The sequence below is a fragment of the Rhodnius prolixus genome, unplaced genomic scaffold (genome assembly GCF_049639745.1).
Source record: "Rhodnius prolixus isolate KJV_2025 unplaced genomic scaffold, Rpr scaffold_14, whole genome shotgun sequence".
In the NCBI taxonomy this organism is placed as follows: Eukaryota; Metazoa; Arthropoda; class Insecta; order Hemiptera; family Reduviidae; genus Rhodnius; species Rhodnius prolixus.
In genome coordinates, this window is record NW_027411594.1 from 4298913 (window position 1) to 4320471 (window position 21559).

Below are 21559 nucleotides of genomic sequence, written 5' to 3' on the forward strand. Positions count from 1 at the left end.
GGGTTGTAAAAGACGTAGATATGCTAAAACTAAAATTTATAATTCACTTGTAAATTTAGGGTCCCAAGGGATTTCGTATGCTTTCTCTCTATTGCCCCTTCTCTCGCCTCTCTCTCACAAAATGTGGGTCATTTCCATTAACAATTTGCTTATCGCGGTGTGGTAACGGTCCACCTGGGATACATTGTACTTATATCTCTTCAAATTATTGTTAGTGTGTATACCCATGTTTACATTTTTATAATAAGTGAATCAGTTGTCACAATAGGGTGAATCAAATGCTTTTTGCATTTATTCTTTAATTTAGATGAGCGAACTCTACCATTAATAGGTACTTGTCAGACATGAGAGTAGTACCTAAAAGCTGTAGGACTACCCTTTAGGATGGTCATCGCAGAAAAAGGTACATGGGTTAAATTGTGTGCTTAACTACTTTAAAATCGTCGATTGCTATATAAAGTGGAGTGTACTAAAACAATCCAAACATTCAAAAACAAAGTAATGCCCTGGCCAGACTGCTGGAAAGAGAATGCTCAGCTTTCGATGGAGCTCCTTTGGAATGGTCAATTTCGAATTTATTCCTTGATGGACGAGTTTTTACATTAATTCAACACAAAAAAGATTGGGTCTCCTTCTGAACGAACAGTTCCTTGTCTTTAGTGAACACACAAAATGTTTCTATACATTAATAATGCAATACTTCTTGAAAGATTATGGCATAAATTGATAAGTTTGAAGATTGTCACCTTGCTTACAGCACCCAGCTTTTTCGGAATAACATAGGATGTATTTAAAATACTGACTCGACTGATTAAAACAAAATATAAACCGTAAGATTAACATTTTTATGTATACTAGTGCAAAACACTTTTGGAAGTTTATTGTTTTATCTGCCTTAGCACGCATGTTTTTCTTTTAGTGTACCCAAATTTTTACTTCTAGATTAATTCTGCTATTCCTTTATTTATTGATAGACCATTTAAATTCAAATTTCATCAGTGATTCTTTTAACAATTAAGAAATTAGCTACACTAATGTACGAAGAAGTTGCACGCGCCTCTACTATTTAGAGGTAAACTCGGAAAATTTTACTTATTTATGCATTTTTTTGATTAATATTCCCTGAAAATAATTATTTAACAATTAATATTTGACTCGTAACATAAATAAGCTAGGAAATGCATTATTGCCAGTTCAGATTGGCGGAGCCCCCCCCTCGTATAAAGTACAAACTCAACTTTATAAATTATCAATATTTACTCTTTCACAAAAAAAAAAAGAAGAAAAAAACACTGTAACAGACTAATTTTCAGCAACTTTATTGTACTATTTGTACAATTTATTAAAAATCTAAGTATCATATGTACATCTGACTTTAACCTCCTTCATTCAGTGTCAGGTGTAGCCTGTGGCTTAAGCATGACCTTTGAAAGTCTCTTCGCAATGCTGATATTGGATCAACTTCTAATGATGTGAGAAAATTCGAAACTGGTTAAAAATAAGAAAAACAAGCGTGATGTTACAGAGAAAATCCAACAACATTATCTATCGCTGTGTGTACAAGTAATATTCAACATCTGGTATCATTTTAGATTTTATATTGCGTCTTCTCCTGTAATATCCGTATAAAATGGGTGTAAAGTTAATTCACTTTGTATACAGAAGAGCTATACGAGTATTTGGGAAATAGAAACAATGAACCCAAGGTTGCGGCATTCTTGTGAAAGGCTATATTCTGCTGGTTTTAAAGCAGTTAATGTTAGTATTATTTTTATAGTATTGTGAAATGAGTAGTTAAGGCGACAAGCAATTCCTACTTAGTGTATATGATAATAAATGATAATAAAAATATATTAGACAAATGTTAGTAAGACGAATTGAGTGCGATTTGGGAACGCCACCGTCCTGATAAAACTCAAATCACTTGAGACTGAAAAATGTTTTCAGAAACTTTATGATCTAATGAATCCAAGCCTGTATATCTCGTTGGCCACTGGTTTGACGAATCGAAAATTAACCTTTCCTGTGATACAAGTCAGTGGACTGTTTATTGATTACTTCAACGGAAGATTAACTCTTTACAACATAAAATTAAGCAACACAAATAACTCTATTCCTATGTAGTTCCCTAGTAAGTTACTTGTGAAACACATGACCTACACTTGTTGAAATGACGTTTCTTGACAAATGAGTTTCTTTTTAACTGGACTATTTCTTCTTTCAGGAATAGTTTGTGCTTTATTAGTTTAGCCAATAGTCGAAGAGTTTTTTTGGTACATTTATATGTCGTAAGTAATAACAAAAATACCGTATATAATATAATGTCAATACCTTCATAATGATGATTCCGTATAATTTTATTTTATATCTTAAAGAATGGTGCTGCTATTTTCTTCTGCAGTTTTAGTATAAATTCTTAAAAACTAGTCAGATGTTTTTGAACTCCATAGTTGAACGATGTTCAATGCATAGTTAAGCAAGCAAGCAGCACCTTACTCTTTATTGACCTATTTAAAGTTCTGCATCAATTATTGATTAACTTGCTGAGGTCAGTTAGAATTTTCCAAATTGGCAAAATATTGCCTGCATTTGCAATGGTGTTTGATGCAAAGTCGAAGGAGAGCTTGTTGCTTGTTAATTACTCATTCAAACGTTAATAATTTGAGTTTCGTTAAAACGTTAAAAATTTTAATCTGCTAAATTAGTTAGGGCAAGGAACTTTTTAAGTAAAAGAAAAATATTTAAAAAGTAGTAACAACGTATATTTCTAAGACATAAAGATACATAAATATTTTGGACATTATTTGGAAATCGCTCTTTTATATAAGTTCTAGTAAAGAAATTCCAACTGTAAAATAAAAAATTGGATTGATTTGAAATAAAAATTATTAAGAGAATGAATTTGCAAAATAATTTATAATTTTAACTAATCTTTGCCTTGTTCCTTGTAGGTCTTGAAATATGTAGGATTTTATTTAGACCAACTCTTGGCAAAGTTGTGATTTCCACAGTTTGTTGAAGGTTTCGGAGTTCATACTCAGTTCGGATTCTCTAATTTAAAGACTGGTGGAAAATGCTGGTGACTCCGTCTGTTACACAAGTACAAAAGAAAGGGAAAACCGGACAACCGAACACACATTTGAGTAGACCTAGGCAAGTAGATTACTATAGTTCTCTAACGAGAGGTTTTTAGCTGTGAAAGGCATTTCCAAAAATGTTATAGGTTATATTTTGAAATTCAGTCGGCAATTTAAGTCGTTTGCTAGAATTCTAGGATGGTAAAAATCTGATTGCTTTCTTTAACTAAGTTTGGAAGAAATCTATCTACCTTCGCATATCACCTACCTGGGTGCACTCAGATCGTACGGGTATGTGAAAAATAAAAACAGATATCAGAAGAATTGGTTCAGGGGTGTTAAAACAAACCTTATATAAGACCGGAAAGTTTCTGAGGCAAACGTTGAACTCAGATGAAATTAATGACCTAGATTCATAGGATTCTTAGTCTAATGGTGAAATTCTTTAGACAAGTTAAGACTTGTGAGCTCTGAGCTTTTCTATGTAAGGACTACTCCCAAAAAGCTTGCCCTAAACCGGTTTTAGCAGTAAGCCATTCCCTAAGAACTTAGAAAACATGAGCTTAAAAGTCCGGTTGATAAAATTCATTTCAGGTTGTGCCTCTTGGGGGAGGGGGAAGTTACCTCTTCATACCCTCGTGAGTTGTGAATGCTCTGCTTATTGCAACTGAGTTTAGTTGAATCGCTCAGGCGTTTTACTTCATGGCATTGAACACGGGCTTAGTGTGTTCTCGGAGTTAGTTCACCGCGTTAGCTAAGGAACGTTTGGCATAGTCCTTCCTTCACCTTTCAGAAAAATACATTCTTTAAACAAAATTGAAGAATCTAATTCTGCGAAAATGGTTAAAAGAAAAGTTAAGTTCTTCCCCCGCAATTTTGACTTATTTATTCATTCGTTTCTTTAAAAATTATATTGCCATCCAAGATATTTTTTTTTTTTTGTCTTGCAAAAGAATTCTGTAAGGGTTACATGCGATTTAAATAACAAAAAATGTTTTCGTTAATGAGAAATGTTATAGATCTTAAAGGAGCTTTTGTTTACAGTGATCCAGACCTAATGAGAACAGATGAAAGGGTTGTGGAAAAAAAAATTCTTCGAACAATGAAATTTTCCCTTGTGAATATTGTTTGCAGGGATGTAAAAGAAAGGGGAAAACAAAAGAAGTAACAACTTTTCAGAAATTCAAGGCAAAGATTTATTGTAATAAATGAAATTTATACATATGGTAACATATATAAATCTAACAAAAAAAAAAATAAAATAAAATAAACTTCGGTACGTATAATTTAAGTTCCATTGCTGAATAACATTTCACAGTAATAAGACCTTATATTATCTAGCATATACTCGTACGTATACTCTCTTTTTTTCTGTGGATAGAATCTTCATAATTTTGGTTTATTAGATTTTTAGATTTAATTGTTCTCTTTTTGAGAGATAGTTAATATTCTGGAGGGAGCAGACTGCTTCAAGTGTTCCTCTGTTGATGCACTTCGCTGGGGGTAACCCAGCACGCAACACAAACACATCCTTATAGAAGGTATAAACTGGTCAGATCCTAAGGCTATCTTTCCTAGAAAGCCGCTCAGGATGGGTAGGCTTTAAAGTGAAAGCTTTGAGATACTAGGCACTAGTTATGGCTAGGACTCGAAGGGTTGAACCATTTGCTTGCCAAAAACCGCCCTTTCAACTCCGAAGCTTAAAGGAGAAAAGGAATGGCGAGTAATTCTTCTTGGTCTTCTTTCTTAGACAGTGGTTAATTTTGTTTTGTTCTTTCATTAACACTTTTGAAGAGTTTTCAATGATTACAATCAGTTATGACAGCGATTACATGAGTTAAGAACCACTCGCTGAGGATGACTAGTTGGTGATGTAAACCTAAGTTTTGATGTAGCAGCTTGTGTAGCCATAATTAGAAGTGCAAACTGGTACTGCTCTTGTAAATCCGTTTGGCTGCTATAGAGCGAAGCGTAACTTCAAGTTAGAGATTGTAGCAATAGATGGAGCCTTCATGAACGGTAAATATTTTAATTAGTGCTGTTCCTCTTTCCTTTCAACAAACAACTAAAAACCTGCTCAACTAATTGACTAGCTCCTTTATGTCTGGCATTTTATTTCCGAGATATAGGCAAATGGTTTTCTGTCAGTTCGAAATATTTAACCATAGCTTCCCTACCGAACCTGTAGTAGTTCGGGTGAATCGAAAACTGTAAATTAAAGAACCCTCTTTGGGCTCCCAAACCAACACGGATGGATCCATAAACATCTCTCACGGAGGACTTCAAAATGTAGATCCAGCATTCAAAAATTCAGCATGGAAAATGTGCGCGATTGCACTACTTCTTCCTAAAAGAAATTAGTTCAAATCAAGATGGAGTCAAAATTGTATGATTTTCATTTATAAAATGGGGTTTATATGTTCGTTAAATTTTGTACAAAGATAAATTCGCACTGTTAGATCTTAATACACAGCATTAGTGTGCTGAGCTAGAGCTAGAGCGAGTAGCGTTCAACTAGCTTTAATTTTCTTAATGGAGCAATCAATTTGTGCGAGCACTTATTTAACACAGCGTTAACGCTTTTCATCAATATTTCTTCTCCTGTCAGCGTATTTTGTTTTTCTTGGCGATTATCTTCTTTCTCAGTCTCATTCTTGGAATCAGTATATTCTCATTTTTAATTAATAAAGTAAATTAATCTAGTTTTTATCAACATTAACCAAGAACCACCTATTTGTACATTAATTAAAAAAATATTAATAATATAATCACAATTCTTTTTTGGGTATAATATCTAGTAATTACCAAATGAAACATAATTTTTGATTAATAATAGTGTCTTTATAAATATATTATTTAAATCATACTAGAAATAATAAATTTGTTCTATTCTTAGAGAAGTGTATATTAAATTTCGTGGTAATTATTTGCAAGCGAGAAATATGTAAATTCGCTTTTAATATCGTAATATTCGGCAACTGAGTTGACTGTGTGTAATGCACTGTTTTGCTTATTTTGTTTTTATTTGATTAAAACTTCCAATAAACCTGAAATTTTTTATAACTTTTTTTTTTATGTTAATTGGAAGTAAATTTTAGCCTTGCTCGATAAAGTAATGCTTATTTTTTCTCCAGCTTAACTAAGAGTTCCAACTACTGTATGGGTGGAAACAGAAATCACATACTTTCCCCAACAAATATAAATTTAACAGTCGTAAAGGGTGGGTTTCAAATCGGGGATCTGCCGTTTATTCATCTTTTATTTGACGTCTTAAAAAGGGTGGGTAATTGCGGAAGAGGATTGTAAAGGAAATGGTTTTGGGTATAGTTTATTGCCTGATTAAGGTTATCAAGTACACTACTTTATTGAAAAAAAAAAGTTTAGTCGTAGGCAATGACATCATTTGACTTTTTGCTCAGAATAAATTAGACATGATTTATTCTAGTTTGCATATCGGTTTTTTTTTCTGAGGCAGTTTTAGGGTGCAGGGCGTCGAAGTAGATGCTGGATTACTATGACCTCTAAGAGACGTAAGATTTAAAGATTGCTGTCAGCTATCCTTTGCAGATGCTTTTATAAATATGCAAGCTTAATTTTTTAGTAGCGGTTTGTTCAATAACGGTTCCCATTTTTTCCCCCCATAGTCCATCTTTCGCTGCTGCCCATTGATTTCTTTTTTCCTAAGGGTGGGTTTTAAAATTGTGTTGACAGATCTTAGGATTAGTGGCAAGTTTAATGGCCCCCTGGTTGTGAAAATCCGCGCAGTTTGTCCACTTGTTTGCTAGGAGACCACCATGGTTGGTAAAAATTGGCGAGTATTGCAGACGTTAAGTGAACCGTTTAATGTGGAATTTCAGAAGTTGCTGCGATACATTTTACTTTTGCGGTTTTCATTTGAAAAATGAAGATCTCTCTCGATTTGTAACTTTTCATTCAGTGCTAGATAACTCTGTTAGTATCCAACAGAAACTTTGTTGCTAGAAGTGAAAATCTTTGCAAATGAAAGAAATCAAACATTGCTATTTTGTATTATAGAATAATTGAATAGTTCTCCAGCATTGATTGTTTATCATTTCATCCCCAAATATTTTGTGATTGGATTCATTGAAGCCAACCGAATAAAGTATTTGGTAAGAGTATTTTGCTATTTTCCGTTCTGGAGATTTTTAAAACTGTATTACATGCAGGAGGGGAAAATGAAGGTATATACCAATTCACTTGAAATAAGATTAATATATTTCATCAAACGAAATTTTTATTAACTTGCTTTCAAAATATAATTATTAAAGTTTAATCTTAGTTTTACCAATACAAGAATAAACTCATGAAATAAATCATTATACAACATCTTTAATATCAAATTTCTCTTCAATATATTGGCGGTGACCTATTTACACTAAAAATACCAATCTCAAGGTAAATTTAGTAGACACTATCATTGCTTTGACTTATTTCTTATCGTGAAATATTTTTAAGTAAAGTAGAATTAAAAAGTATGTAGTTGTATAGTAGGTTAAGAGTTTAGACACAAAATTAACTTTAAAAAATGAAAAAAATAATGAAATGTCCTATTACAAAGTTGATTACGGACATCTTAATTAAAAAAGCGGGAATGTAAAGGAATATTCCGTGTATAGTCAGAATATAGTTGCTAATTTAACTTCAACCTTTGTATGTAAACAGTGGTTGTGTAATATGGCTTTATATCTTTTAGTTGCTAAATTAAAGTGTTGGTTCGTCATGCAACAGCATGACAAATCGATAAATATAATAAGGGTTACATTTACAAGTATATTTTAGTTGTAAATAGACAACACACTTGTATTTTCTTTTAATTCAAGACTTAAGAAGAAAGTCTGAATCAACATGATTGAGTGCGTGGCCAGCCTTCGTAGTTATCACATTTTTCATATAACATAAAGGCTCATTTAAAGCAGGAAGGTAGTATCTAAGAAGAAATTTTCAATTAAAATGGGCTGAAAAGTATTAATAGACTTTTAAATAATTTTCTTAAGGGAGAAACTTACGTAAGTAAGAAATAAGAAACTTGCTGCAATGAGAAACAACCCTCACTCCAGTGAGGTTTAAACTTTTACAGTGACTATTCATTGTAGCAGCTTGAACGTCGTGCAATGTTCGAGGGCTGTATCGTGGGATAGGAAGAAAGAAGTAGCAGCGCCAATAGCTAGAGATAAGTAGCTCACCTAAATAAAAGGTTGTATTCTAAGGGTAAGCAATTCGTCGTAGCTGAGAAGCATTGGCTTTGACATTACTGTTAAGAGTTTCGCCGCTTTCTTTATGTGTGGTACTAATACATATTCTCGTCTGATTTGTAAGTAATTTTCAGGAGCTACCGACATCTAAAATATTAAACATTTTATTGCTTTATTATACTTGTTTACAATTAGAGAATTAACTACATTATTCTAATGTTTCAGTTAAGCCAATCTAACGAAAGCATTGTTACATTAACACAGACGGATTTAGATACGGCAGGAACTTACAAATGTGAAGTGACTGGCGAAGCACCCTACTTTGATACTAGGACACATTACAAGGAACTTACCATTGTCTGTAAGTGTTTTTGTTTTTAAATTTCATTTTATTGCTGTTTATACTTAAGTGATTACTACTTAAAACAAGTCACTGAGTACCATCTGAAAAATCTTGGAAGGAGGGGGGATTAGAGAGACAAAAGGGCATTAAAAGCAGAAATTGGGAGAGCAGACTGGAAAAGGAGAATTATGATGAACTAATATTAAAGGTTGGGAAGGGTGGGGGACGCCACCAACACTCAGAATACGTTGGATAGAAAATGATCATATATTTTTAAATGATTCAGCTGTACAAAACACACATAATGTGGTTTAGACCACACAAAATATTGTAACGAAGTTGACCTGGGCGGAGAAGAAAGGCCTAGATTGTTCTAGAGGTTGAACGACCAAAGTCAGTAACAGGCCGCCACTGCAGAAACAAAAGGGGCGGTATCTACTTGTGGCAGAAAAGAAAGGCCTAGATTGTTCTAGGGGTTAAGCGACTAAAGCCGGTAACAGGCCACCACTGTGTAGACAAAAGGGCCGGTCTTTACTTGAACTAGAAAGGCAAGGGCTAGATTGTTCAAGGAGTTAGTGACCTGTGTAAAAGCCAGCTAAGCGAAAGGCCTCAGTTGGGGTGGTGGCATATGTGTTTCCCAGCCTGTGATTGACAGGTGAGAGTGAGACAGACGGAGTTGGAGAGAGACGGAGAATGGGAGGAGGCGGCTCACAGCTGAGGTGGTGGCAGTATGTGTTTTCCAACCAATGAACGTCAGGAGGGCGTGGAAACTTATGCTCAGAGAGTTGGAGGAGGGCAGTCCCAGTTGGAGGGAGGCACGCAGTTAAAAGGAGGCCGACACAGCTGGAGAAGTCAGTTTCAATCATAGTTTCAATTAAGTGTTAATCGAGTTTCAATTGAGTTTTTCAATCTAGTTTCAATCACAGCGTTAATCAAGTTTCAAGCAAGTTTTAAGGAGTTATTAGAGTTTATAGTTATTAGTCAAGCTTATGAGTTAGTCTTGGAGAGTCAGTGTTGCGGAGTGCTTCAGTGGTAGCTAGTTGGGCAATTAGTCAGTTGATGAGTAGAGCTGTGTTAGTGTAGCTGAGACTAGTGCAATTCGGTGCAGTGCGGACCAGTGGTCAGTCGGGGAACAGTTTTGTGGCGTTACGAAGTGAGTAAGTAACAGTAAACTGTTGTGACTGTTGTAAATGGTGACTGTAATGAATAGCGTTAGTTGCTTGTAAATGTTAATGTGAGTAATGTTAACGTGTTAATAAATCAGGTTATTACTTACAAATTTAGCGAGTTTTATTAGTTAATCAAACCCATATTATTTAATAACTAGTGGCAGGCATTAGTTGTGTAAGTAAAGTTTTTATTTTGGGGGGGAAAAACTTTACATTGGTGTCAGAAGTGGGATCTAGTAAAACCGCTAAACAAGTAAGTGTCGATTTTATTAGTTCGGGGGAATTGCCGGAAAGTTTTGGAAAATAGACGAGTGTTATATGCCAGTGAGTACTAGGAAGCAGAACATGGAAGAGTTAATGTCACTGATGAGGGAGATGAAAGAAGATATGAAAAACATGAGAGAGGGCCAAGAGGAGACGAACAAGCGCCTAGATGACGTGAATAAAGGGCAAGATGAGCTGAAAAAGAGCCTAGATGAAACAAACAAGGGCCAGGAAAAGATGAAAGAAGAAATAATAAGGAAAATAAGAAGGGAAGTAATCAAGATGCCACAAGAAAGGAAGGCCGAAACAAACAACATCCAAGAAGAAGACGAAGGCAGCCAGGATGATGCAGATAGCAGGTCAGACTTAAAAGGTGACCAGGATAAAGGGAGACGTAGCTGTGTAGAAGTTCAGGAAGCTGCGTGGGAAGAAGAAAGAATAGAAAACTGCAGCGAAAAGGAAGAGCAAGACCGAGGTAAGAGTACCATTATTGTTCAGCCAGGAGTGGAATGGAGCCCTGAAGCAACCAGGGAGGAACAACACCAGGGTGAGAACATTGTGTCTGTGCTCAAGTGTCAGGAAGAACCAGACCGGAAAAGGGTGGACAGCAAAGAAGAGGGGAATGGAGTAATCCTGCCAGGATCGAGAAAGGAAGAGAAGCTATCAACGGAAATTCACGGAGGTATCGCCGGGAGACACTTTGGAGTGAAGAGGGCATGGGCCAAGCGGAGGCAGCGGTTCTCTTGGGTAGGCTACCAGGAAGATGGTGCAGACTGGGCTAGTCGGTGCACCGAGTGGGTAGCAAGGAAGGGACCCAGCCGCGAAACCCATGGTGCCCTGAGGCAATACAAGGTTGGAGTTCCGTGCAAGAGGATAGCCAGCGATATGGCAGGACCTTCTCCTGATTACAGACGAAGAATGCGCTGTAACCTGTTTTCGATGGACCACTTCATTAAGCGGGCAGAGGCCCACGACTTAGCAGGTCAGGAATCGTCACCGGCAGCTGCGGCATCGGCGGTCTACCAGATCCTCGGCGTCAGGAGGAAAAAGACAACGCCGCTACACCCTCACTCTGACGGCATGGTGGAGCAACTCAACAGGACTCTAGGAGGCCATCAGAGGACTTTGAGGAAAGATCAACAGGAGGACTGGGCTAAGTACACACCTCCCATGACGATGGCGAACCGATCGGCAGTTCAGGAGACCACTGGCCGGACACCTGCTAGCGTTGTGTTCGGTAGGGAGCTTCCACTACCCTGTGACATTTTATTGGGCAGCCTGGAAGCTGAAGAGTCGGACGTGAGCGGCTACGTTGCGGAACTTCGCCGGAAGTGGAGAGCTGCACGTGGAAAGGCAGGCAACAGGATGAAACTGCAGAGTGACCAGATGAAGACATCGTATGACTGGCAGGTCATACGAAGAAAGTTTCCGAGAGGTGAGAAAATTTGGGCGTATAAACGTGTCCGCAAAAAGGGAAAACCTCCTAAGTTGCTGGGAAGGAACTTGCACCATTGTCTGTCGGCTCAACGACCTGGTGTAACGGATTCAACGCACGCCCAGATCCAAGATGAAGGTGGTACACTTGGACCGATTGCTGCCCAACATCACGAAGGAGACTTCTGTTCGGGACGAACAGTTCTAAGAGGGGAGCAGTGTAACGAAGTTGACCTGGGCGGAGAAGAAAGGCCTAGATTGTTCTAGAGGTTGAACGACCAAAGTCAGTAACAGGCCGCCACTGCAGAAACAAAAGGGGCGGTATCTACTTGTGGCAGAAAAGAAAGGCCTAGATTGTTCTAGGGGTTAAGCGACTAAAGCCGGTAACAGGCCACCACTGTGTAGACAAAAGGGCCGGTCTTTACTTGAACTAGAAAGGCAAGGGCTAGATTGTTCAAGGAGTTAGTGACCTGTGTAAAAGCCAGCTAAGCGAAAGGCCTCAGTTGGGGTGGTGGCATATGTGTTTCCCAGCCTGTGATTGACAGGTGAGAGTGAGACAGACGGAGTTGGAGAGAGACGGAGAATGGGAGGAGGCGGCTCACAGCTGAGGTGGTGGCAGTATGTGTTTTCCAACCAATGAACGTCAGGAGGGCGTGGAAACTTATGCTCAGAGAGTTGGAGGAGGGCAGTCCCAGTTGGAGGGAGGCACGCAGTTAAAAGGAGGCCGACACAGCTGGAGAAGTCAGTTTCAATCATAGTTTCAATTAAGTGTTAATCGAGTTTCAATTGAGTTTTTCAATCTAGTTTCAATCACAGCGTTAATCAAGTTTCAAGCAAGTTTTAAGGAGTTATTAGAGTTTATAGTTATTAGTCAAGCTTATGAGTTAGTCTTGGAGAGTCAGTGTTGCGGAGTGCTTCAGTGGTAGCTAGTTGGGCAATTAGTCAGTTGATGAGTAGAGCTGTGTTAGTGTAGCTGAGACTAGTGCAATTCGGTGCAGTGCGGACCAGTGGTCAGTCGGGGAACAGTTTTGTGGCGTTACGAAGTGAGTAAGTAACAGTAAACTGTTGTGACTGTTGTAAATGGTGACTGTAATGAATAGCGTTAGTTGCTTGTAAATGTTAATGTGAGTAATGTTAACGTGTTAATAAATCAGGTTATTACTTACAACTTTAGCGAGTTTTATTAGTTAATCAAACCCATATTATTTAATAACTAGTGGCAGGCATTAGTTGTGTAAGTAAAGTTTTTATTTTGGGGGGAAAAACTTTACAATATATATTATAAACACTTACAATTTGGTACCTTACGAGACATACAATTACAATTAGCACGTGCTTGGTGGCTTCTTATTACAATTTATGTTCCCTCGCTATTACAACATTAATTCACACCTTGACACAATTCTTCGCGACATTAATGGTCATTAAATATTTATATTAAAGTCTTTAAGGAGACACACGACAGGGGACCTATACGCCGGTGTAGTAGGACGACATCTTGATCATGGCTGGACTTGGCGGCAAATTCAACTGACATAGGAACACTGACAACAATTCCTTTGAGAAGCCCCAAGGGCGACTGGCTCGAGTTTCCAGGCACACGCTGGAGCCCCCTCTCCGTTGTCTTCTCCCGTGCTGCCAACCGGACAATGCTGTGCCAAAAGATAAATTCTAGGCCGGGGGGCCGCACATCCCTTCAAGGATCGAACACCATCCTCACATAGTCATTCTGGTCATTGAAGTGAAAGTGAAGATAATCGTGATGGTAATCAGTTAAGTTCGTTTCCTTGATTTCGTCTGCTTTAATTTTTTGTATTAAAAAATACAAATATATTTCGCCTTGGGGGGGGGGGACTATCAGAATGCAATCTCGGAATAAAATCACAAATAGTTTACAAGTAGTATAAACGGATAGGGGGATAGGTCAAAAATGTATCATCACTTAAGTTTTTGAAGGTTCAAAGGTCATTTATCTCTAGTCTACTCTATACATAATAAAAAAATGTCATCTAGCTATTTTGTTCATCTTAATGTTTGGAAGAAAGAAAGAAATATTATTACTTTAAATTAAAAATGTTCTAATATACACAAATCTACGTGCAGTCATGACTCACAAATCTACCCCTGTCTATGCATAATATTAACTAGAAATAAACATTTACTTGATATGCAAATCTGTGTTCATTCACACTCATGTTATATGACATTCGCATAAATAAAACATTAGCTTTTTTTGGTATATTTTACATTGTTGCTAAAGTTACTTCCACATTACAGTAGGGTGGTTTTAATGAATACTTTATCAACACGAAATTGGTCTCGTATGTTTATAATATATTATTTATTATATTATGTTTATATTATTATTAATTATATATACAGGGTGATCCATTTAAAACGCACCAATCGCTAATAACTTTTTAGGAAAGCGGAATTTCGAAAAAACCCACGAAGTAAACTATATGTTTTTTTTTGGTTTAGTTTTCAAATTTTCTACCCCCGATGCTGTATCTTCATTTTTGGCGGAGTTACGGCCAAAAACCTGATTGGGGTTTCATAAGGACCACTGGTTTTGACAATGAACATAAAAAAACTGTGAAAAATGACGTTAACCCCGTAAGGTTATTCCTAATATTTGTTGAGATATTTAAGATCAAAGTTACAATATTATCTATTCATGAACGGTTTTCAGTATTAATTTTTCACCAGAAATACACGTTTTGGGTGGTCCTCTGACTGCAAAAAATGTTATTGGTGACGCAAAGTAAAAAAAAATAATAATAATAGAAGATTTTAAAACATATAGTGTAATGGTTGTGGGTGAATCAGGATAAATTTGTTTTATCATCAAATAAAAGCAACCATCACATCATGTTAAAATATGCCACGACTGCAAGACTTCTTGACCTATGATTACGGTGAGAATATCTTAGCAGAGTGTTGGCCTAGTGGTCAAGAGCGTGGTTTTGTAAGTGGGTGATCCCCAGTTCGAATCCCGCGTATGACTACATTTTTTTTAAAACAAGTGTCATGACGTATTATGAATGCTGCATACACGGGATTCGAACTGGGGATCTCCCACTTACAAAGCCACGTTCTTGACCACTAGACCAACATCCGCCCCCTCCCTGGCAAGCGATTGGTGCGTTTTAAATGGATCACCCTGTATATATATATATATGTATTTTGTACTAGAAACGATTGGTTACTATAAAGTTAATATTGTGGATTTCTAGAATGTTCTGACGAGGATTAGTAAAAAACCCAAAATCTGTGCATAGGAAAAGTGAACTAAATTGACCCCTGGATGTACAGAGTTCAGTTGGAATGCTTCGGACGAGTAGATAAAAGTCTTTAAAAGAGCAGCCTCTAGTGAAGCAGTCTCTATCGTGTGTTCAGTACATGTCGTTTCAGACATACTGTGAGGACACGTAAGTCTGTGACCCGTAAGTGTTAGAACTGGAGAGGCCAAATATCTTAAGTGAAAAGGAAACGTTAAGTTGTTCTCTCTTGATTTTGTTATTTCTAATTTTCCAATACTTATTGTGTTTCCAGTTCAGTGAGTTAGCTTTGTAAGTTCTTGAGAATTTGGATCTGGGAAATCGGTCAACACGTGTGTTATTTCATTACCCAGTTTATTGTTTCTCCTAAACACGTAACTTTCCTGCAACAGATTGCCCCTTCTTACGGCTGTAAACTTGTTATTTCCTTATTGTCGTTCTAGTTATGATTACTTCTCTCATGTTCTTCAGAACTTTGTTAATGATGTTTACATTGTAACCATTGTTTTGGATTGAGTTGTACATTGTGTGTAAATTCAAAAGTTCCTTGTTAGTGTGGGTGTGTATGGAGTGGTTTTTAGCCGATTCTACTAATTGACTTGCTGGAAAGCGTCAAGTTGTGACTACATTCCAACTACCATTGCTCATTGTGGTGGGTTTTCCTTTTCTTTGTTTGTACCTTGTTGCCTTCATTAGTACGTTTTCTTTCTAGGAAGTCTAATTTCACGTTGATTTTGAGAAAACTGTTCGCTAGTCTTTATTTTATACGCCAACATTTGCTACTAACTTCGAGCTAAAGTCTTTATCATAGTATTTTGTTCAGACTACCGTACTTCTCAATCAAATTACTATTCATCCTTCTATCATTTTAATCGTTGTGAGTAAACTCGATAACAGTCTTCATAATCATATAAATTTGTATCCTCTGTTATACGATCGGAAGTTTAATGTATTCTTGGCGATTGTCTTTTTTCTTGTACCTCCCATCTCAATAGCTTGTTTGTTTTCTTCTTTTTGGAAAAGCTTCGAGGAGTTGGTTCAACCGTCTTTGGTTTTGTATTGGTTCATCACGTCTATTGGTATCATTTAATTTGAGAATTTCACTTACACTATAGGTAAATCTATAAAGAAACTTCAGAACTTAAATAAAGTACTTATGAGCCATTGTTTTAAGTATTGAATTTATGGAAGTATAAATTCGCTGTTAATAAGAATCTCTCGCTAAAGTAGAGTGTATAACTTGTAACAAGAAACCGAAATTTTAATTTTCTACAACCTGATGAACAAATTTCTGAAGAAGGACGAAATTATGTCAGAAATAATAATAAAATAAACAGATGTGTGAAGCAGCTGTTAATTCATCATGGAGGTTTGTCAGCATTCTGATTACACTCATTTACCCGTTCCGTTTTCGTTTATTACACTAAGTTTCTGTTATTAATGAAGAAATTAGAGTTGCCTTTGAGTTTATCAATAGAACGGTAAGATCAAGTTATTTTTTCAGTTCTACCTAACCAGGTTATTACCGTAGACTAGTATCACAGAGTTTATTTTTACGAAAAGCTTCCAGTATTTTTTTAAGTCTATTTCCTTAACAAATAAACTCTTGTAATTACTACTTACTATCATGTACTATACATGGTTGTGTATTCTAGTGCTTACTGTACAATAACATTTTCTAAATCTAGTACATTATTAATTTCAACTAAAGCATGTTCACTTGCAAGGGAATATTTAAACAAAATTGTTTCAAACACTATTTATTAACTCATAAACGGAACCTTAATTCTAGGAAGGTCTTGCTTGTCATCTATTCTAAATAAAGACATTGGTCGTAAGCTAATAAAGATTTTGGTGCTGAAGTGAATAATAATAATGGAAATAAATGTACTGAAAGTACAATTATTAAGTAATTTTAATGTCTTTACTTTGTATAATAGTTCAAAATTTGTTGACTGATAAATCACTTAGTTGGATATCGCTGATACTTATGCATTTTCCATGCATTGTACTCCATTTTCATACAGAACGTACAGGAGTTGAACCAAAAATCATTTCACAAATTACCCTCTTCCGAGTCAGTGATACATTCGTGATCAGCTCATACATCTCCCCTAATCTATTCAATTAGTCTCCTTTAATCTTCAAAATGGAGTACCATAGTCATTTTTGTTAATATTGTTCATAGCGTTGCCTGAATCTGGTCCTGAAATTCGAGGTGCTAAACCTTACTACAGGCCTGGTGACAAAGTGAGCTTGGTATGCAAAGCAGGACCATCTATACCGGCACCAAGTCTTAATTGGTTTATTAATGGACATCATGTAAGTAATAGTAATAATAATAATAATAATAATAATAATCTAGAATGAAAACGTTTCTTAGACTGTCTAAATTTGCTCCAATCTTCGTGGCAGATTAAGAAAGAAAGAATTGTTTTTCGATAAGTATCCTAACTAAATTATATAATATTACATGCAGCAAGAAGTAAAGAAAGAGATAAATAGAGATAAATTTAAATTTACTTATTGTGGATTCGGTAAATTCTTTAATAAAATCTGGGACCTACGTAACTATGTACTAAGTGTTTTACACCTAATTTAGTGCGTGGAATTTAGGTCCTCCTAAACAATTCGTGATATCTATGCTTTTTTTCTAACTCCTATTTTCTTTCCCAATTGAAAATCATGAACTGTAAATTATGCACATTGAAACTAAAAACTCTTAGTCTTCATGCTGATGACAGTATCTGGCAGAATATTCTGATAAAGGCTAGAGTTAACATTAAGGTTGAAAAGGACCTTTCATCTTGAATTATTGAAGCATGTAGAACAATGTTCATTTACATAACTCAGTCACATGTATGCACAATGTGTGCTATACAGTTCTAATCATAGAATATAATTCCCACTGCAATCACTTGTTGATAATAATAAATAAAATTCAATTGCCTTTACGGCTAATGTTTTAATAGCAACAAGAAACTTTCACAATTATCTTCAAATGTAACATAAATTTTCTATTGATAGTAAAATTTAAGGCCAAAGCGTAATGTAGTTTAATATTACGTTTAAATTTTTTGAAATTTCTACTCAATATTGGTCTTTTCTTTGAACGCTTTTCTTACCTTCCTAAGAATTGCTTTAAATGGTGATTGGATCCAAAAAATTAATCATAAAATTCACTTAATTGCATTTGGTGCAGCGTGTAGCCAGCTCTAAATTATAGACTCAGGAAACGTAGCGAAATTTGAATGGTGGTAGATTAGTAAGTGGATTTAACATTGTGTAATAACGCAAACTTTATACTTTTTCTATTGACAGAAGAGAGAATCTCGCGAATATCAACAATATTTCAAAGTCTGACGCGTGCATTAAACGAGTGGCAATATGAAAAAGGCATTCTACGTTGGCCAAGATTATTTTTTTCTTTATTAATTATTTAAGTTTCGGGTATCACTAGGTAGGTATCTTTTTCGTGGAGTCCCTTAGGTGGAAGTTGTAACCGTGCGAGCTGTGTTTGTAAATTTGGTAATTTAAAGTTGAATAAATCTTTACTGTAAGTACTGTTTGAAATTTGTGGATTAAATTGTAAGTATTATAACTTTGTGGTTTTCATGTACAGTAGTACTTTTCAATAGATTAAACTGATATTGAACTTAATGTTGCCCTGAAGCTCAGCTTATCATGCCTGTTTTAGTAACTATTTGTTGTCCATTTATTTGTTCAAGTTTATTGGATCCAAAATTCTAGCAAGGTAAATTAGTATATTCAGTGTCGATTTTCCTCACTCCTTTTGACGATCAATTCTTTTTAATTAATGAATTTAAATTATTGTCAACCATCTTACTTTTTATTGTTTTCTTTATTTTTTTTTATTTACAGGTAAATTCGTCATATTTACATGGTCCATACTCTATAGCACCAACCTCGAACGGTCTTGAAACAAGAGAACTGGGCTTGAAATTTATTGCGGAACAAAGACATTTTGAAGCTGGTGAATTAGTGCTCAAATGTACATCCTCTATAGAGGCGCTTTATTGGAACAGCGCCGAAGCTGGCGGTAGAGCTTTGATTGATGAGGAAAATGAAGTTACCAGGGGGAGATTAGGTCCTAGAGTTGAAGGAAAGCATCAGGCTAGATTACCAAGAGTGATGGGTATGTCATATTTATTTCATCTGATTTTTTGAAACTTACCATTTATTATTTTTATTTACAAATGGAATAACCATAAAAAGTAGGCACGTTTAAGTCTTAAATTTAGTATTCGGTCATCGTTTCTGTTAACTTGAATTAAGCACGAAATAAGCTTTCTTTTCTAATGTTCGTTCATAACTAATCTCGTAATAATTTATCCAAAAATGAAAGTAAACTTCTTTCGGTTTTCAGAAAGGCCCCATACATTTTTCTATGAGCTTTGAGATTACTGTAGTAATAGGCGTGAGGATATCGTCAAGAGACCAAGTGAACTAGCCCCGACTGAGGCAGGCTAACGATCCTAATTACTGATATCCCAGCCTAATATCACGAACAAACAACTCTTCTTCTTACACTGACATCCTGTGACACTCACACAATACACTTAGTGCCACCATTTCTGTTTAACGAACCCACAGGTAAACTTTACCTCATCCAACATTTATTGACTTATCAACATTAAACGCATGACAGAATTTTATGTTATATGAAAGTACTATGATAGTTATTGAACCGTGGTAAGTCATTAACCTGTCCCTACAGAAATACCCATACTACACAATACCAAACCTAATAAATCTAACAATAGGTTTCTGTATAAACCTAATTCTTTCGAATGTTGTCGATTTTCCTCATGTGTTTTCGCGTAAAAAATAAAAATATTTTCAAAGTTCATAGCATTTTTTTTTTCACGATTTTGAAAGCATAAAATTACTCATTGATGATAATTGTTTTTGATTTTCCAGAATCCTCAAATTTGGGAAGAATAAATAAACCATTTCAAATTTCTGCTGTTATGATATTCTCATCTCTTGTATATTTGTATGAATAATTGTGAATAGTTGTTTTATTTTTTTATTTATTTATTTTTTAAAATAGTTAAATTGTCGACACTATTGTCCAAATATTATTGAATTACTTCCACCAAAGATCCATTTTAGTCATTAATTTTTTAAAATCCTTTTCTTTATCAATTCATATATTTTTTTTTGTATGTATATATATATATGGGGAAAAAATGTCATATATGTATTTGATGTATAGAAAACTATAGGCCCACATTTGTACATAAGAGCACTATTTTTATCTATTTGTATTTTTTGAAAAATAATTAAACAAAATTAATTTCATCATTTCTGTGTCGTCCAAAAATGAAGTCATAGTTTTTAAGAAATATTGTGATATTACTGTTAGAAATTTTAATATGGAAAATAATTTTTAAGATTAGTTTTATTTTCTTGTGTGTGATTTAATTAATTTTAAATTAATTATGATAAAAATGTATTATAAAATAAGAAATCAAAATATGAATAATATATTATTTAAATAAGAATATATAAATTACTCTTACAATTTCATTTGTAAAGAAAAATATGCCTTTCTGGTAAATATTGGTAAAGTGTCAAAATAATATATTTACATTTATTTAATTAAAACACATATCCATTGGAGGAAAAAATAAATACAGGCTTTTTAAAAACAAATTATTTCATCTCTTTAAAAGGTTGCAATTTTTTGTTTTAAATTATAAGGTTTTAAATTTTGTATTTTGTAAAACACAAATTTAAAATGGAAACCGATTTTTTATGCTCAAGACAGAGTTTAACCATTTTCATACTTGCATGTTACGAAATTTTATTCAAAGAAGAAAAATGCAGAAAGCATATGAAATTTTGCTGCTATTTCTTTAAAAAGTTAATACACAAAGATAAGTCCAAAATTAGAAAATGAAGAAAATTAAGACAAAAATTTATTTACTTGTAAATAGCTTTGTTGTTCAATGTAAAATTTAAATAATGGTTGATCTTCTGAAAAGTATGATTAAATAATGTCAAATGTCGTTTCTTTTTTTACTTTTCTTACAGAACCATTCATAATTTAATGAAAATGAAAAATACTGTCTTATTAGTTTCATCTATGTGTGATGAACTGACATGGTAAAGAAAACTGCCTGGAAAATAGATGATCATTGTATCGTTTCAACTGTTAAGAAATTCTATTTGGAATCTGGAAGGTGTTCCTGGCAGACATATGTTCGTTTTACGTGTACCCAGAAGATGCCTCTGGGAAAGGCAGTTAAGTGTTCTATGGAATTCCACTCCTAATTTAGAACTACAAACGGTTAGCCTTTAGTGCAGACTAACTATCCCTTACCTTTAGCAAGATTACCTTCAACTCTATTAAATATGATCCCTCAACCACTCCTCCAAAGTGGCGCTTAAAAAAGATCCGTAAGATTCGCTTCAGCGGTGGTATGCCAAATTTTAAACCATACAGGACATTTCTAGATATCTCGAATTCCACTCCTAATTTAGAACTACAAACGGTTAGCCTTTAGTGCAGACTAACTATCCCTCCTTACCTTTTAGCAAGATTACCTTCAACTCCATTAAATATGATCTCTCAACCACTCCTCCAAAGTGGCGCTTAAAAAAGATCTGTAAGATTCGCTTCAGCGGTGGTATGCCAAATTTTAAACCATACAGGACATTTCTAGATATCTCGAATTCCACTCCTAATTTAGAACTACAAACGGTTAGCCTTTAGTGCAGACTAACTATCCCTCCTTACCTTTTAGCAAGA

General features: G+C 35.1%; 1 protein-coding gene across 34 annotated transcripts in view; it reads left to right on the top strand.

Moving 5' to 3' along the window:
• Window positions 1–20816, top strand: part of LOC141451698 (uncharacterized) — a 221597-nt gene extending 200781 nt beyond the window's left edge. For 30 of the 34 annotated variants that reach the window (XM_074123226.1, XM_074123227.1, XM_074123229.1 and 27 more), the window contains 4 exons: window positions 8516–8651; window positions 16970–17103; window positions 18664–18937; window positions 19723–20816. In XM_074123226.1, coding sequence (XP_073979327.1) covers window positions 8516–8651; window positions 16970–17103; window positions 18664–18937; window positions 19723–19808 — 630 coding nt within the window. In that variant the 3' untranslated portion in view covers window positions 19809–20816. Of the gene's footprint in view, window positions 1–1373; window positions 1581–1642; window positions 1759–8515; window positions 8652–16969; window positions 17104–18663; window positions 18938–19722 lie in introns of those variants that run through there. The other 4 variants (XM_074123248.1, XM_074123245.1, XM_074123246.1 and 1 more) reach the window with 4 other exon arrangements.
• The last annotated feature ends 743 nt before the right edge of the window (window positions 20817–21559 follow it).